General features: G+C 36.3%; 1 protein-coding gene across 1 annotated transcript in view; it reads right to left on the reverse strand.

Moving 5' to 3' along the window:
- Positions 1 to 1778: 1778 nt before the first annotated feature.
- LOC144436115 (VWFA and cache domain-containing protein 1-like) overlaps positions 1779 to 19577 on the reverse strand; it is a 42971-nt gene continuing 25172 nt past the window's right edge. The window contains exons 8-25 of the mRNA XM_078124807.1: positions 19324 to 19461; positions 18791 to 18897; positions 18430 to 18562; positions 17610 to 17759; positions 16939 to 17062; positions 16135 to 16313; positions 15212 to 15301; positions 14322 to 14464; positions 13582 to 13763; positions 12338 to 12448; positions 11971 to 12093; positions 11569 to 11668; positions 10860 to 11111; positions 10351 to 10466; positions 9745 to 9861; positions 8836 to 8978; positions 8181 to 8411; positions 1779 to 6074 (exon numbers count right to left, since the gene is read on the reverse strand). Of these exons, the coding sequence (XP_077980933.1) occupies positions 5788 to 6074; positions 8181 to 8411; positions 8836 to 8978; positions 9745 to 9861; positions 10351 to 10466; positions 10860 to 11111; positions 11569 to 11668; positions 11971 to 12093; positions 12338 to 12448; positions 13582 to 13763; positions 14322 to 14464; positions 15212 to 15301; positions 16135 to 16313; positions 16939 to 17062; positions 17610 to 17759; positions 18430 to 18562; positions 18791 to 18897; positions 19324 to 19461 (2726 nt within the window). The 3' untranslated portion in view covers positions 1779 to 5787. The remainder of the gene's footprint in view (positions 6075 to 8180; positions 8412 to 8835; positions 8979 to 9744; positions 9862 to 10350; positions 10467 to 10859; positions 11112 to 11568; positions 11669 to 11970; positions 12094 to 12337; positions 12449 to 13581; positions 13764 to 14321; positions 14465 to 15211; positions 15302 to 16134; positions 16314 to 16938; positions 17063 to 17609; positions 17760 to 18429; positions 18563 to 18790; positions 18898 to 19323; positions 19462 to 19577) is intronic.

Genomic DNA, 19577 nt, shown 5'->3' on the forward strand with positions numbered 1-19577 from the left:
CTGGCTGTATATCTACATGTCTAACATACAAATGAAAATGGGGGAAAATATAGAGAAATGTCCAAAAAGCAACAACTATAGAAAGAAATTACAGAGATAAAACAGACAACTACAATGTGCACTCTAGACAGGCTATACATATTATTAAAAATACATACCCAGACCTTTACAGTATATTAGCCCATAGACTCTCCAGTAATGAAGTGATGAAAAGTAATTAACATAACAATTATATCTACATAACAATGTGTTATGCAAATATATATATTACTCATTATTTAGAACAGAATAGACATTCATAGCCTGACATACCAATAGTGATTTCTACAACAATTTGCACAATGAGATATGTACAAAGAAGTCTATTGAATTTAGTAAAAGCTGAACACCATTGAGTAGAGACTGCATGGTCAATGACACACCATACAATGTACATGACCGCTTGAAATAGTTCACAATTGTTGTGTAAATAAAGACAAAGAAACAAACAACAGCTTCCACCATTTTCTGACACATCAACAGTCTGGTCACCGACTTCAGCTCTCTGCAAACCACTTGAAATAGTCCAGTAGACTTGCCAAGTAAATAAATAAAGAATACCATCCAACCAATAGTACTATGTGAACCCAAAACCCTCTCTTGACCTCTGATCTCTGTTTTCAGTTTCTAAACTGGTATTGTAGAACTGGTGTCTGTCAATATATACTCTAGACTGTCAACCCTTGATATTAGTATGCCGTTATAGTAGTATTGCTCCAGTTTGGAGCGAGGCGACGACTTTAATTTTAGATAAAACGTAGCAAAAAAGGCATGAGCGACTGTCAACAGTCTATATATACACTCTGAAGTTGTATGGAAACAGCAGTCTGACTTATAAACAAAACAGATGTAAGTTAGGGTCATTTGGAACATCCATAGAAGTGGCTTATATGCAAGTTGCTTTGAATGTCTGCATGTTGCTGCGCCCTCACTGGCTTCCTCTCTCCCATCATGGCATACCTTAATACAGACTATGGATTATGAAGATAAGCATACTAGTATGTTACCATACAAGATGACAATTGTGATACTGCTTCATAGATCTCACTCTCCTGACTTTTATAGTTGATGCAGTGTAAAGTGTTCTTTCACTATTTGTGTTCCATTTATACTATGCATGTGTTTGGTATATATTTTGACAAATATTTATAAAAATATAAAAAGTCATACAAACACACACACACAGAGCACAGGCTGGACATTGAAATCCTTAATTATTCTGATGATGGATACAGGCTAACAGGTTCAGAGTAAATAATACTGTATCATACTGTTTTATTGGCATAGAAACTACTACAATAGCCATTATCGTATGAATCATAATTGTACTGTTTTGAAGATCTCAGTGAAAAACATTGCAAACTCTTTACATCAATTTGTGCATACTATACTTTAACCTCAGTACATTTGTATATTATTTTGAAATGTTTCTTGCTTGCCTGTGTATATCAACTTACCAGTAGTCAATGTTAAACGAAATCACATTAAATCACAAATTGTACCGTTGATGGCGCTGTTTACTTGTTCGCTATTCAGTACTCGGAATAGGCATAGCGTTTTCCTGTCTAATAGTAACATCTTTTATGATCAGTCAAATGATACTCATCAAACAAACAAACAAACAAACAAACAAACAATCATCTTTGACATTATACTGTAGTTGTTTTATTACAAAACAAAAAGCAAACTGATATTTTTTTGTTCATATTTTCGAAATTTTTATACAAAAATGTTGTTACATACACTAGAAAACAACCAAAGTAGGATATTGAGGGGAAAACATGGAATAAACAACAGACGGTGGTAGAAATGACTGCAAAAAAAAATTAAACAGGAAAAAGAAAGAAGAGAATATTCACAAAAAAAATGCTGCTTTTCAGAGGGCACAGAGTACTACTACTTCTACATTTTACCCATAATGCTCCACTGGTATGTACAATTCAAAATCGCAAAGACAAAAATATAGGTGGGTTGGTTATGTGGTAACACCTGAGAACTTCAAATACGTCACAACAATACGGTTAAACGGCAACATAAGCGTCAAAATGATCTAATGTTCTATTTAACACAAAACAGTAATGAACAAACTAAAACTTAGGCACTTTTCAAATGCTGACACGAAGCCATGGCACAAGAAAGATTGGATTCAACACTGAACAGATCATATTATCTTTCAAAATTTGACTCAAATCCTGCAGCAATATTTCAAATATTCAGCGCGACCTCACAAAATATGAATTCAAAGTTTTAAAAATCCATATCTGAATATGAATCTGAAGCTAGCAACACCTGATTCAAATTCAACAGTTGTACATATTTGAATCTTGAGCTAACTTCACATGATACACCTTGGCAAAAATGCTACAAAACTGATTTCCCTGCTTACAAGCTCTAATACATAATTTTTTAACAGATACATCAGATTGAAATCAGAGAGAAATACGAGCAGGAAAATAAAGTATCAGACGGAATACATATTAACAGAAAATTGACATAGTGTGTATGGTGGGAGTGACAATGCTTTACCACAGGTTAAAGAGAAATATACAGGATGTACAGAAGGGAAAGAATTTGAGATATAACTATGTTTAACAAAAGGAGAATTTTCAAGTTTGGCAATAGCACATAGGACCATATAGTTAACGCAGAAGGGTTTATAGCAGGTAATGACGGAATCTTAGCTATTACAGTGTTATGATCAAGGGATATAGATATGACAGATGAGTGATAACAGATTAGAGGGGGAGGGGGTGCGAGAAGAGGGAACAAAACTGTACACAAGTCTGTGGAATATTTATACATGATTTGTGTAGACATTATATCCATACACAGGTAGGAGAGACAAGTAGTATACTTAGAATGTAGGGATGGTAGGTTTGAACACTTACAAAGTAAGACAATTATGTAGAAACCATGATCTCATACCTTTTTCAAAACTTAATATTTGTCTAACAAAACAACACAACACAACAATGTGTGACAAGGCAGACAACCTATCAAGGGTCAACTTTGTGGGGACATCATACACCCACATCACATTAACAAAACCTGATTTTGTACAGACATTACTATGGCAACACAACATAAAAATATGACCTCGGAAACAAATCCAATTGGAATAAAATCTATTTACAGTGAAACTGGATAATTGCAAGATCCACTGTGACACAAGTGAAAATTACACACCATGGCACCAAACCGTTTCGCATTTTAGTGTCTATTTTTGCTATTTATATTTCAAAAGGGAAGGGTTAAAATGATACTAAAAATAGCCATTGGCACTTGACATCTGTTGAGTAGTAGTGAAGGCAGTATATAAAGCTTTCATGAATCGTGTTGATAAAAAAACCATCTATAATGGTTTAGACTTTTTTTTAATGATTTCCATCAAATTGATGTCAGCTGCTGAGGTTTGATGCAAGTATAATACTGTACAGGACAAAAGTGACCAAATGATCTGACACAACAGATAAACCTGTAACAATTGAATGTGTAGAAAGGAGGTTGGGCAGGTACACCCCCCTGTATCGTGCTGCAGCATGCAGTGAAGTACAGTACTGTCAATGTGAACACAGCTCGATTACTGCACTGTGTTGCAGTGTTGGTGCCAAGACAGGAATGTGGTATTTCACAGGACTGAGGTATGGTGCTTTTAGGATGTGCTGCAGCTTTGGGACAGGACATGACATGTGACCATGACTAACACAACAGTGTTGGTGCAGAGATTGCGTTTGTGTTGAAGCAAGCTAACTTGTTCAGTATGAAGCTGCAGCATGGGATCAGAGGCTGCACAACTGGAATAATACAGCACAGACAGTGCTGCAACTCAATTAGAGGTACAATTTTGAAATATGCTGCAGACAGAGAATTGGACAGCACAACTGGAAAATTACACTGTTGCAGTAAAAGACACAGCAATGTAATTACAGGTACACTATTGTGAAATAAGCTGCAGGGTGTGAACAACTCAAAGCCCAGAACACTGCATTGCATTGCAGTGTTGTATCAAGATGACACAGAATGGTAACAACTACACAGTTGTGAAATGAGCTGCAGCATATATAGACTACTACCAAGATTATGGTATCATGTTGCAGCATTGACATAAAGATGGCACTGAATTGTAACAACAGGGACAATAATGAGAAAAGCTGGATCGTGGTAACAGCAACTACACTATCAGTGTGAAACACAGAGATGAACCATAGTGTTGATACAAATCAATGCAACAGTGTAACTGCATACTGTAAACCTGGAAATTTTCACTTAAGACTTATTTTCGCTAGAAAATAAAAATGCAAAAATAAGTAGTGACTAAAATGGCTTCTTGCACATGAACACAATGTACCAGTCTGGTAATTAGAGGAAATTAGTTTTTGAGAACTTGCTGAAGACTGTAAAATCGCAAAATTTTGTAGTAGTGAGAATATCTAGGTTTATAGTGTACAGTTGTGTGTCAAAGTGTGAAAAACAAACAGACCACGGTATTGGCACAAAATCGATGCAACAATATACCTACGGTCTGAACCAATGTGTGCGCTATGATATCATATTGAAAGTTATATTGATATTTTTACGTGATAAAAAGTACTAGTTTGTCTAATAGATGTATACTGTGTTATCAAGAGGGTGTTTATATACAGTGAGTACAGATTGTCTACAAGTGTGTCATTGTCAAAATAAGTACATGTAAGCAGTTTACATTTCATGATTATCTAGGAGTATTTGCTGCCACACAAGACCAGTCACTGAAAATTTTATTCTCTTTTTTCTCTGACTCATAATCTTTCTAAGTGCCTTTCGTTTAAACCCTATGGATACCTAAATGACATCTTCTAGTGCCGCTGTTTACTCATTATTTGTGTTTTGATCTTGTGGCTTACACAGTCAATTTTTTGTTGTTGAGTTTTTAAAATAAATCCTTTTTTCCCCCACTTTCTCCGACATTTTTTTTATCGTTGTGTACTTGAAACACACCAGCATAATCATTATACATTATGACCTTTGCCTATTATTAAGTACAATGCTGGATAAAAACGAAAGCAATGCTCACTTTCATCACAGAGGGCATGCTTCATAAAATCACTTAGATAAACCAGAAGAGCTGTGAATGCTGACTGTACATGGGGACACAAAAATTGATAAAGTTACTTAAAGTTGTTCTTCACATACTCTTCTGATATCTAGTCACAATAAAACATTGCATAAATATTCTAAAAAATAAACTATCATCTAATTTGTCGAACTACCCTGCAGTATAAAAAATTCTCAATATCTTCATATACACTATCATAATATTTACATTTCATAATGAATCTCTGTAAGTATATTTTATATAAATATGAAAAGCTGGATGGAAATCTGGGGCTGACCAGTTGGATTAAGTACATTTCAGCTACTGTTGGACTGAACTGGATGAGACTGGTTTAAACCAGTCTTACACATATTCTAGATTCTAGCTTAACCAGATGGAACTGGTTTGAACCAGTTGTTTAACTGAAGTGGATGGAACTGGTTTGAACCAGTCACCAAACATGTTCTATATACTGTTGATTTTAACTGGATATAACTGGTTTGAACCAGCCATGAGTTCATGATAGTCAAAGCTCACCAGCTGCGAACAGTGCAACACTATAACTGTATTGTTAACTTTTCTGGAGACAAAAACGTTGAACAGTGACGTATATAAACATGTGATTCTGGTCTGATTTCATTCATCCAAACTTCCCTAATTGAAGTTCTCTTGTGCTAACACGTCGTGTCCACCATATGAACTTGTACCGGTGCTTGAAGTTGATGACATCCCATTGATGTTGTTGGTAACATTGTCTGTGGTGGTGGCTGTGGATCTATTAAACTTTTTTCCACTGACAATGGTTCTGGTTCCACATACTCACTGTCTTCATGCGGTGTCATGGTACTGTAGCCGTGATCACTTTCAGCACCGCCACCCCTCCACATCCTGGCATTTTGTCGCCTGTGTTCATGGTGTGGTTGATGTTCTATGGTGGCTATGATAATGTTAGTGTGGCAGACTGCAAGAAAAACACACGGTACATCAACATCAATATCTGACTTTATGGATGGATTCATATTTACATGTAATCATTGACGTCAGGGCATGTCTTTTGAAAATGGCAGGAGAGCTAAAAATCACTCTCCTGAAACCATCCAGGCGAGTGGTAGGCGAGTGATTTAATACCTCTCCTGAAAATAGTCAGGCGAGTGAAGAAAAAAAATTCATTTTCATTTCTATTTGTATTTTGGCCAGTCAGCTCCAAATAAATAAAATAGAATAAAAAAACACACACATTTAAAAAATGTATGCAAAAATATATTTATAAGTAACAGTTCGTTTGGTTATTTGTACAACAATTATTATTGCAACAATTTTGTTAAGTCTGTGCACATCAAAATCTTGAAAAAATATTAAGTTTTTTGTTGTGACTACAAGTAGTACAATACAAAAATATTTTTTTAATTACAAATTCTAACTGGTCTTGTTTTCTTAGAACGTTTTTATAATAACATCCTACCTGAATATCTCCTCCGGAACAATTTATAGTCGCTACAAAGTACATGTTTTGGAGGGCATTGTAGAAACCACCACTTCTATTTCGCTTAATTAATGCAGCTAATTCAAACTTGAGATTGTTCAAAACTACAATGAATTGACAAAAACTAACGTACCCCAGAGATGACAAATGCCTCCTGATGTTGAGCTTTGACGTTGACGTTAAATTGCTTGCTAATTTGTAATCATTCACTCGATCCGAGACAATAAAACACGTAACCCCACCTAGTACCTGCACACGGATCCGACGACCGGTGTCGCCGACTAAAGTAGCGAGATCCGTTCACGTCTAAGCAGCAGACCTACTTTGTTTTAGAAATCACAAGGCGAAAATTCGAGCAAATATTTTATATGTTACAGCAGTCGATAAAGTCATGGAGGTAAAACAGACGTGGTCGGCAGTTGAATAGATCATCGGACAAAAACAATGAAACTGCGTGTTGGAGATTATGAAATAAAAACCCGGGAATTTCTCTGAAAACTGCACGAGAATAATAAGATAAGGTGGGAAAAATATCGACAGCTTATTTTTATTTTTATTTTGTAAAATAATCGATCTTATTTTATTGTCATTTTTTCAATGCCCTCCAAAACATCGCCAAGCTATTGTCGGAACTCTGGGCATGTACTTTGTGTAGCGACTATAAATCGCAGTTGTTGTTCATGTTCCGGAGGAGACATTCACGTAGGATGCCGGATGGTCTCCAAAAACCCCGTTCTAACAAAACTAGGGCGATCGGAATTTAAAACTAAAAACTCATCGATGGATTGCTGAAAATGAGAACTACAAATAGTCATCGTATCAATCGTAATTGCACAATTTGCAATGATGCGAAAGTTGAAATCTCCACGCATACTGAGCTGATCAATATTCATGATATGCCATGACATCATGCATGTCCCGCTTCGAATACGTCACTATTGAATACGTCACTATTTTCCCCATATAAGGGTAGTGCAATGCAAATTTCAGATACATATATAGGTCATGAATGACAGCGCTGACTTCAGCTGGAGATCGACGATTATGAACATGGAAGTGTTCCACGCTCCTACCACGTAATTTTACCGAATAAACGTTGATTTTTATGGTAACCACATATTGAAAAATGATATAAAATAACATCAGGCTGTTGTACAGGTTCGTTGGGGCCCAGGCGAGTGGAAAATCGCTCTCGTGGATTTTAGTTTGCGCGAGTGGTAGGCGAGCGGAGCGATCGCTCGCCTCAAAAGGCATGCCCTGTGACGTTAATACTTTTTCTTCTTTTGATCTTATTTAGGGTATGTTTCCATACAATAAGTACTTGAGGTCTGCTTTGAAACATGAAATACCCTATCATATCAAACAACCATGCACACACACACACACACACACACACACACACACACTTGCATGCACCTACGTACACACATGGACACAGACACAGACACACTGACACAGACACAGACACAGACACACACACACACACACACACACACACACTTGCATGCACCTACGTACACACATGGACACAGACACAGACACACTGACACAGACACAGACACACACTCACACTACACTACTTACTTGTACCATGTTCATCAGCTGGGTCATCATCCTGGTCCCTTTCATTGTCTAAATGTGACATTCTGACGGATGTCTCGGGTGTATGTGAGAATTCCTGTCTTCTTAGTCTCTGTACATGTTGTCTATACACATACATAATAAGTCCCAACACCAGAATACATCCCATAATACCACCAGCTACAGGTCCAACAGGAGCACTCTGGATGACAGCTGGTATTTTCTCATCAGCGGCTGGTGGAAACAAATATCACAACATTTTCGTCAACACATAAAAGGATACTTGTAATCCAAGGAAATACTACACTTTTTCATCTTCTGTTTATTATTTGACGATAAATTTTAAATACTCTAGCCCCTGAAAACACTAATTACAGAGTTCATAACTCTCTGAGTACAAGTGATGTGAGGTATTGATTAATTGGAGGTTACAGTAAAAACAAGGTATTTGCTACTCTCCCATCCATAAATTTCAAACTTTGTTAAACCGGAAATTTGAAAGACACTTGCCTTTACAATGTTGTTCATTTCTTACAAATTGTGTTCATTTCTTTCTAGATGTGTTGTCACGCTTCAGTTTATCCCAGAAGCTGCAATGTGTACTCACTCATTTTGAGAAGTGTTTGTGATACAAGATTTCTAGAATAGTTTCTCTTACCTATTTGGTCAGCATATGGAGTAAATGCACCAACAACTCCACCATAACAGACCCTCTGTGTAGCACAGTATGGTTTGACGAGTGCCGTCCTGCCATCACTGTCTAACTCACACCATTCACAGTCCAACACACCAAAACACTCTCTGGAAAGCAAAATATCATCACTGTACTTAGTATTTGTAATTGTAATACAGTACTTGTCTTTTTAAGGAGCTGTTAAGGTGTGACAGTTAGTGGTGTGGTTAAAATAATTCATACACATCAACTGCCTTTTTAGCTAATGCTATGTTGAATTGACATTGTCTGAGTGAACTTCACACAGAAAAATTTCCAATGTTGTAGAGAGAACCCCATTTGTTTGTCTTAGTAGAGACACTGAACACAGTGATGTCAAAAACTTACACATGGCTTTGAACAGTGAACAGTCCCACCCCCTCACCACGTAACCTCTGACAAGCAAAAATAGCAAATCTGACTTATTGTTTGGCTGTCTCTGATTACATTTTGAATCAAAATATTGCTAAGCCAGTCAGCATTTCAGAGATATTGAATATAGTGATATCAACTTCCTGCCCCCCTTCACTCACACACACACACACACACACACACGCCCACACGCACGCACACACACACACACACACACACACACACACACACACACACACACACACACACACACACATGCATGTTTGCACAAGTTAACCAAGAAAAGGCAGAAAGAATCTCTGACTTACTGTTTGGTCTGTCTTTGGCGATATTTTGGATCGAAATACTGCTCTAAGCTAGCAAGGATCTCAGAGATAATGAACACTGTGATATCACTAAGATATAAATGGCTTTTAACAACCCCTATCCCATCCTAACTCCCATGGGCACCCCTGACAAGCAAATATAGGAACCCTGACTTACTGTTTTGTCTGTCTTTGGTGGCACTTTGGATCAAAACATTGTTCTAAGTCAGCTACTACCTCGGGGTCTGTCACTGGTAATTTCATTGGTTCAACACTAATAGAACAACTTGGATTCCTGTGGAAGAAAAATGCACATAAGAAATACTTATCTTTTACATCAGTTCAAACCACCCTATTAACCACTGGTGGGTATATAGCAGAATGTTGTTATATACATGTAACAATCTACTTTATGCTAGGGAGCCTACACCTATACCAATCCATAACACAAACCCAACTCAAACTCCCTAGCTCAATTACAAATGTACACTGTAAACTAGATATTTGCGCCTCTGCGATTCTACAGTCATCAACTGGTTTTCAACTACTCATTTTTACTAATTACCAGACTGGTACCTTGTGTTTATGATCAAAAAGGCATTTCAGTCACTATTTATTCTCACACTTTGGTTTTTCACGTTCAAGTAAAAATTAGTCTTTAGTGAAAAATTATAGTATATATGGTAGAGTCAATTCACTGAAATACATGTTTACCATGTAAATGACTGAAATACACACAAAGAAACTTACGCATGCTAAAATGAAACAAACTCATGATACTTACCTTTCTTCATGGTTCTTGAGATGTCCATTACACTGATCTAATTCTAGTGAACATTCACATGGACATTCACATTCTGTCTGTTCCATACGATGACAATTCAGACATAACCGATCAACCTGGAATAGATACACAAGAGCAATTTAAAAAATCGTCAAAACATTACAAAATCTCGTAAAATATGGATGTAGCATGTCGTGTCACTTCATTCATAATTCTTCGCATCTCGTGACTTGGCCAAACCGATTTTCTTTTATGCTTAGAATAAATGACATGTATACCAGTGGTCTCCCCACACTGACCAGCACTGGTTGGTATCAGCCACCATTCAGAAAATGTAATGTCAGCTATATGAGTTAACCAGTTGTTGCATAAATTATTCATTTGTTTTGACTGGCATCTTTTAACACTGATCCCTCCTGAATGAATAGTATGCTTATGAATATTCATTACCAACCAGCACTTATTCAGTGTTGGGGAGAACCTTGATATATGACGGCAACCGTACTTACCATACTACAGGGACAGAATGCTGTGATGTCTTCACAAGTCTGGTTGACGACTCCAAGGAAAGAGTTAGTGCCTGGGATATGTGTGATTTCATACTTGGAGCAGTGTTCACCGTGAACTAAGTTGGTCAATATCCCATGGAATGATGAGTTGAGGTGATAGAATCTCTGCACTGTTCTATCGTTGTAGCCATTACATAGCTTCTTCAGTACAAAGCCAGCATGGTTTAGAATATCATTAGCAACAAGTGGTTCCTGTAAAACAAAACCATGTAGTTTATGTGAGCAATTGGTCTGGTTGACTCAGAATCGCATAGATTTGTATCTCACAGTTAACAACCCCCCCCCCCCCCCCCCCACACACACACACACACTCTGCCAATGTCTTCACTTGTTGTTCAAGTTTCTGTCGTGTGTTTTTGTACAAGTTGCATACACACACAGATTGTCTAAGAAAAGTTGTTGGCTTACTGGTCAAACATTACTAATGATATTCCAACAGCCTTTGTTATTGCAAGGGTTTTCCACGAAACCAACCCTGTCATTTGTAAATTTAGCAAATGTCTACAGTACAAGCATAAAACATAGTACACTCATTGATTGATTGACCCCCTCAGTTTGTTAACTACTGTATTTTCACATCATTTATGAGACTAATCTTACCAAAAGTGTATCAGAATACTATACCATCAAAAGTGACTGTATTACATACCTTGTGTGTTATATGTGTTTGTTCTACTGGTCCTCTATCCCCAGCCTCTATCAAACCAGGATGGGCTACCAGATAACCCCTATCATCCAAAATAAAACACCTGAAAAAAAACAAGAACAAACACAGTTATGATATTGAAATATGTTGGCATCATTAGATCAATGCCATGACAACGTATGTGATGCAATCAAACTGCTCTTTTGTTGCAAATGACTGAAACCCTAGTAATAGGAAAAATGTATTCAGAACACAAAACATTAGTTTTACCACCTTCTGCTGTTTCAGAAACTATAGATTATAGAATTTCTAGAACCCCAAACCCAAACTAATAACTCGTTACCCCCCCCCCCCCCCCCAAAAAAAAAATCTTTTAATGAGGTCGATTTCTTCAGTCTTACTTACCTGATATTTTCTTCTGAACACAAAGGAAACATTTCCACGACAGCTTTGTAAAAATAACCAATAGTAAAGTCTATGCCCATCACAGCTACAACACGGTCAGTGGATGAATGTGGCAACACATCACTGATAAAAAGAGAGCGTGAAAGATTAGATACGTACTTGGTTAAAATATCTATTGCATTACTTTGGAGAGGAAAAGATTCAAAATTCAATTACTACGGTAAAACTATGCATATGAAAGAAACAAGTAATAACATTTCATTATATTTTGCAAAAAAAAGAAGAAGTAAGTAGTATCATTTATAACTTATGGGAAAACTCTCAAAATTGAAATTAAGATTGTTGGTTTTCATAATGTAAAACTAACCTTCCTTCAAATACACTGTGGCTGAGAGTAATGATGTAACCGGCGCCACCAACGTCCAAATATGGAGCAGACATGGTCACCTGACCTGGGTTATCCATAGCTCTGGTGTACCTATAGAAAATCATCAGGGTTGAAGTTACAAATACATGCAAATATCAAGGACAAGAGAAAACCATTTGAGTTTGTTTGGCGTATCAAAAATGATAAAATCTAATGATACATTCTGGAATATATTTACACAGTTCATACACTTTTAAGTCAAATAAAATTCCAGGACTTTCTAGCAGTTTTTCATCAGTTTTCCTGGAGTATCCCTATCAACTTTAGTCATTTTCCAGAAGTGTTGACCAGTGAAATACATTTCATTATGTAAACACACTTGCTTTTGAATACATATTTCGCCACGATCTAATCCAAATTTGACAACAGCAATGTTCAATGAATTGATTTTGCCGGAAATTCCAGGCCTTTCCAAGAATGTATACATATAAATGCTGATTTATAGCCATTTCAGTATGGAAGACAAACTCTGGCTATCTACATCAGCTAAATGTTAACTTTATTCCAGCTACTCCTATTTTTACCCTTTGTCATGTTACTTTGACCCCTGACATGGTAACCCTTGACCTTTTACCCTTTGCTCCACAACCAAGAATAGCCTCAACTATAGGAATATCTGTAACCAGTGTAGCAGTTTGTGTTTCTGCATCAGCTTTGTCATAGTGCAAAGCCAAAGTGTACGGTCCACTCTCCCTACTCATTGTCAAGTTTCCCCACTTACACGTAAATAAGGCAGTGGCCATCATACAAAGTTTTCCTAACTATACCCTGAATAGTAGTGATGTCAATGAGGCCAGCTGATTTGAACTCTTCAAGAACTGGATATCATTCACAAACAGATTCTTATATATTATGAAGTGTATGGTGCATAATATGCAACTGAACTGTAAAACTCTGAAGTATATTCTATGGTAAATAGCCCAAATCTGCATTTAAGCCTTTTGGGGGACTTGAAAAAAATGCATTTTTCATCAAAATCCTATATTTTTTTTGGTAATTTCTTGCACTATCTTGTGCTTGAAAATGTAGAGAAAGTGGTGGGTGAAAATGGTTGCAATCTGTTGTTTGTAGCTCAAATGAGATGATATCACAATGTTGGTATCAAAATGTTAGGATTGAAAACTTGTTGTTATACAGTAGAATAACACTATAAGATAAGATTATGACAGTGATTGATTCCTTACCATGCTTGCTTTGTAGGATCCATACTTTTATCAATGAGTGTACCAGGATAAACTCTGTAGACACCGTTAGTTGTAGCAACGTATCTCCTGACAACGTAGTCTCTAATATCACTGTGTTCTACCTGGTTCTTCCAATGTTTATCAATACCACTAGTAGCTGCTACGTCATTCTTGATAGCAGGCTATAAAACACAAGCACAGTCAATTATGTTCCTGTTTGTCCTTTCTCTTGAAAATTCTGATTTGTGAGGTCATTTATTTGGAGACCTATGCTCAGAAAATGTCCCTTTTAAAGGGGAACGCCACTTCAGGAAATGAAGACAACTATCATATCATGATTTTACATCACCTACAATTACTTGCTATTTCAGAAAAAACATTCAGAAAAAAGTTAATCTTGTGCATTTATAGGGTATCTTTGCTGTGAGCCATTGCATCATGGGAGTCAACCGAAATAATATATCAAAGTTGTGCAATGAATATTCATGAGATGTGTTTTATACTGAAGGGTATATGCACTCAGGACTCTTGAATATTCAGTGTTAGGGTGAATTTAAATTCACCATTCTTTACTGGTTTTGTGGTGAACTAAGGAATCTGTAGACGCTTCTAAAACAGAAAGTTCTAAAATTCATGAAAACAACCTTTAATGAAGATATTTCTGTCAAATTTATTGTATCATTATGTATATAATGTTTGGCGACATGTTGATATGATAGAGGGCAGTAAAACTGTCTCACCTTGAGTCCAGGGTTGGCTATAAGTCGTGTATTGTCATTAAGATATGCCATGTAATGCTGCACCATTCGTTTGGTCTCATCTTGACTAAGATGTTCAAAGGGAGCAGTAAAGCTACCAGCAGACAACATCATTGTGTTAGATTCTGTAAATAAGTCATACCAATAATCAGAATAGCATTGGCTTCATGTGAAAGAGTTAAACCAAATTTTTTTTTTTTTTGGGGGGGGGGGGGGGGGGAACAAAATTGTAACTTCCCTGCACGGAGGACGTAGTTTTGACATTTCTGCAAAGATCGCATCTATTCACATTAAAAGTTTATAAGCTTTTTATTCAGGTGAAAATACTTACATAATAACCTCGCTTACATTATTTTTAAAATTATTTTAATGTCGATGCATGCTTTCTAAAACATTAAAATTGCATAGTAGGGATGTCTTGAACATTTTTGATACGTGAGATAAATTTATGTCATTGGATCGTTTATAAATCATATCTTGACACCAGGTTTGAGTTCAGTCAATTGCAAGTGGTGGCTAAGTGTACTCCAGTATGCCCTAGTAAGTACAATACTGTGAGTGCCTTATAAACGTCCTGTATAAACTACGTCCTAAATATGGATAAACTCAGCCTGTGCCCCTTTAATCTTCATCTCATAATAACGTTGCCTGTATTTCATTGATACAATATTAGCTTCATTCAAATATTATTTTTTTTATAAAGCTACAAGTGCAACTCTTCAGATCGTTTGTCAAAATACATGAATTCACGAACATCAAACTAATATAAGATAAAGAGTTATGATAGAAAGTTGTGAGTACATCGCTTGATTCTGATCAATACAACATAGTATCCACTCAGTAAATCATAGACATGTTACCACAGTACATACCTGTTGTTGCTAGTTGTTTTAGATGCATACATAAATTCTCTGTTGGTAAGATATCTAGTCTGTGATACACTACTTTGTCACCTGTTGGAACTGTAATAGAGTAAAGTGAAGAATCAAAGTTAGCTACCGAGGGAGTATCACAATGTTTATCATTACTAGGTTAGGGGGTTCATTCTCACATCCAGACGTCACCCCTGAAAAGCAGAACTATTCCAAACCTTTTGTGTGCTTGCAGAAATGGCAGCCTACGAACAGTATAAACATGTACAGGTACTTTCTCGTCATGGGTTTGCCATCTTTGTCGGTGCACAGAAATAAGCATACAATATGTTTTGTGATTTCGTTGCATTACTGAAATTACTAAGTATGCCTCCTCGATCCTCACACTACCACCATCAGGTGTTGGCAGAGTTCAGTACAGAATATAGGGTTGTACAGGATCAAATCACTGTAAGGAAACATCACAGGAGTGTATCTATATCTTTTACACTCTTCATTATTCATCCCACTTCTTGCAGTGTTTTCTGTTTATATAAACTTACCACTGATGTATCTAAGGTGTCTCATATCGAAGTCTTATTCTACTAGTACAATACACCACACACACACACACACACACACACACACACACACACACACACACACACACACTCACACACACACACACACACACACACACACACACACACAGAGACACACTATCACTTACCACTGATGTGTCTAAGGTGCCTCATATCAAAGTCTTGTTCTACTAGTACAATACCCACACACACACACACACACACACACACACACACACACACACACTATCACTTACCACTGATGTGTCTAAGGTGTCTCATATCAAAGTCTTGTTCCACCAGTACAATACAGACACACACACACACACACACACACACACACACACACACAGTATCACTTACCACTGATGTGTCTAAGGTGCCTCATATCAAAGTCTTGTTCTACCAGTACAATACAGACAGAGTAAGGTGTAGTTTCTATCTTCTTCCACGTATAGAAAGCCATAGATCTTTGTATCTTGTTTTGTAGAGTTATAGTCACATTCTGAGGTACTTCAATTTTTACTCTACCATACCCACCACTAAAAAAAAATAATATAGATACTTGATGACGAAAAATTGGTGGACTCAAAATTAACAGCACAAAGGGGGCATGAAGTCAAGCAAGGTTTATGTTTTCAGACTTCTGTTTTCATATTTCAGTAGTCAAAATGGTTTTTACATTTATCACAGAAAATAACAATCAGATAGGGTTACCAGACATAATAGTAATGTCTTGTTAAATGGTCTGTATGAAATGTTGATTCTCAGACTTTGAATCTGGAAAATCTAAGAAGTTGAAATTGTAAGAATGTATCATATACTATTTGGGTAATATGAGATACAATTTCTTGGTATTGATGCCTAAGACCTCCACCACTATGGGGCTCCAACATTGTATTTGATAGTTATCACAGCTATACCAAGAGAGTTTGCTTATCATGTACAATCAGAGGAACTAGTAACATTTTATATGTCTATTTTTGGTGTTTAATGAACTTGTCTTAGAACACCCATCATACCATGCAAGTGAGATCTGACGTAACAACCGTAACAGACTTTTCTTATCATCTAACTTTGATGTTATTTTTAATAGGTGCTTTGTGCCACAGACAAGGAAAAGTCTTGTCTGTGTTTGTGTAAAGTTATTAAACAACAAGAACTTACTTGATCATGGAGCGTCTGATTTCACTAAAATTGGGTACTTGTTCAAAATGGCTGATGTCTGCATGCATTGGTTGGTTGTTGACAAAACATGGTCTGGGTAAGGTAGGATGCTGAAGTGTATAACCTATGTAGGAGAGGTCAAAAGTCAAAGGTCAACAGTCGTGACAGAAACATTACAATCTGAAAATTGATTCAGCCAATCATATCAACAAAGTTAGCATTTTGAACAAGTTCTTTGACCATGTTTACTAGGTTTCTATATAATTAGTTACATATATGGTAAACACTAAAGTTTCTGTCACCATGGTTTCTGTTACCATGGTTCTTCTACAATCACAGCAAAATGCAGACAAAAGGTTGTTACTGCTTGGTAACACCAACCAATTTCTCAAATGTATGAATACTGTGAATTTATACATTTTGACTCAGCTTATTAAACAGAAAGGATTTTTAGTGTCAAACTAAATCGACATAAAATGGAATTACTTTCATTGCTAAAATAACTACAGGTAGTAAAGACAAAACTGGTGTGGCTATGAAATACGCTGTAGTAAAAAGGATTCTTACCCAAAATAAAGTTGAATTAAGAATGAAATTGTTTTCGTACTAAAATTTGCAAGCACAGTATTTTGTTTAATCAAATCTAATGTAGTCTTTTTGTTGACACTGACCTTGATCATCTATCATGAAAGCATATGACAATTCTCCTTCTTCAAAGTATGTGATGTCTTCTAGTACGTCCCCCATATTGAGGTCGATACCAACTATCCCTAGCAACCGATTGTTGTAGTAACAAGACTGTGTGATTGTCATAATCAACCCTAGGATGAAAATATGAAAACAAAAATTAGTTGAAAATCATTTACCGATTGTCAGAAGAGTGGCTATGGCAACTAAAATGGAATATGTGAATGGATAGGGATAACTGAGCTACAACTTAGTAAAAGTCACAGGAAATAATTTTTGATGTACCAGGCCCAGGTGGGTAACTAAAGACAGTATATGTCACATAATACTTGCACATTATCATAATGTAATGTTACATTTTCAACCATTTTTGAAAGGAGCATTCCACTCAGGCATCAAAGATGGGGGGAAATGAGTTTGAACTTTGCATCATGCACACCAGATGCATGGCATTACAGGATGAACTCAATGAAATGAGTGTGTAGAGACATTCATCAATTCCTAACTAAACACTTGAAAACGAACAGAGATAAACTATTTGAATTAACCCAGAATCTTAGTGACATCTGCCATGAAATGTTTTGGAAAGTACTGATCTCAAAGTACTGAGATTCTAGCTACATGCACTTGTGTGCAAAATATCTGCTGTTGAATAGTGCCACCAGTGGCCAAACTACATAATCTCTCCTCTTTCTGCTTTCTGATGCAATGTATTGCTCTGCTCCTACAGGTTATGTGCACAAATACCTGCTAACCCTAAAAGAAATACCCATATACGATATAAATATGATAATGTACACTTACCTTTACCAATGCGATCTATGTATGGTAGTGTAAATATTGGGTCAGTACTCATGTTATTTGGGAGGATAGAATAAAATCTTCCGACAGTGGATGGTAAATTACTAATAATGTTCAACACTGTCATTATTCCTTTCTGTAAGAGAAATACAAGATTACAAATTACGGTGATACTGAGTTTGGACTTCCATCAATACAAAGTTTATGAAACAACTTGAAAATACTATAGATTTTCTAAAATTTTCAAAATTTATGGATATCTTTTCTTCTCTCTACCAACATTTCAATTTTCAAACTTAATAGAAAGCTGAAAACATGTATCCCCCCCCCCCCCCCCTTCAATTTTTTTGCGCTGCATTCTCACCTTTCTGGGTTGTGTATCTAGCATTGATGGAATCACTTCATACTTGTCGCTGTTCTGTTCAGCCACGTCACGTAAAAACGCCAACTCATCAATACCAGTTTTACCATCTAAAAATAGGTTATCAACAAAAAATACAAATATTATTATGCGTCAAAATCTCTCTCCACTCTTGACAATTTTAGCAACGGTTCAGTTCTCAAGACATTATCAACTTGGTCCTTTTTATTGGTGATAATTTGAACAATCTCTGTAACTTTGTTAAAGTATTGTGAACAGTATTTTAGCTAAGTGAATACGGGTAAAAGAGGCGGTAAAGAGGCAAATTTTTAAATAAATTTTCAAATTTGTACCATAATTTTGCAAATTTGGTGTGATCTGGAGTAAAAAGACGTAAGGAACTCAAGTAGAATCTACCTACTTACTGTCCTTTGCAAAAAAAAACAATGATGGGCGAACAAATGAATGCATGAATTCAAACCTTTTACAGTTTGTACTATAGTATCATCATCCACTGTATGGTATATCAGACTTACCTTCCACTAACGCATATGTCATAATAATAACTTTATTATTGAGTTGTGAGTTTTCATACACTATTGTATTCATAACTGTTTTCACTTCATCTGATCCTGATGTATGTCCAGAACTGATGTACAAGATTATCATGGCATCTGAAGTAAAACACACACAAATTACTGATTATGTTCTACTCTACATTCGGTTTTACTTACATATGATAGGTTTTTGTTTTGGGTTAAATTTACATTTCCAGTGACGAAGACTTAAA

This window comes from Glandiceps talaboti, chromosome 6 (assembly GCF_964340395.1).
Source record: "Glandiceps talaboti chromosome 6, keGlaTala1.1, whole genome shotgun sequence".
Taxonomy (NCBI): domain Eukaryota; kingdom Metazoa; phylum Hemichordata; class Enteropneusta; family Spengelidae; genus Glandiceps; species Glandiceps talaboti.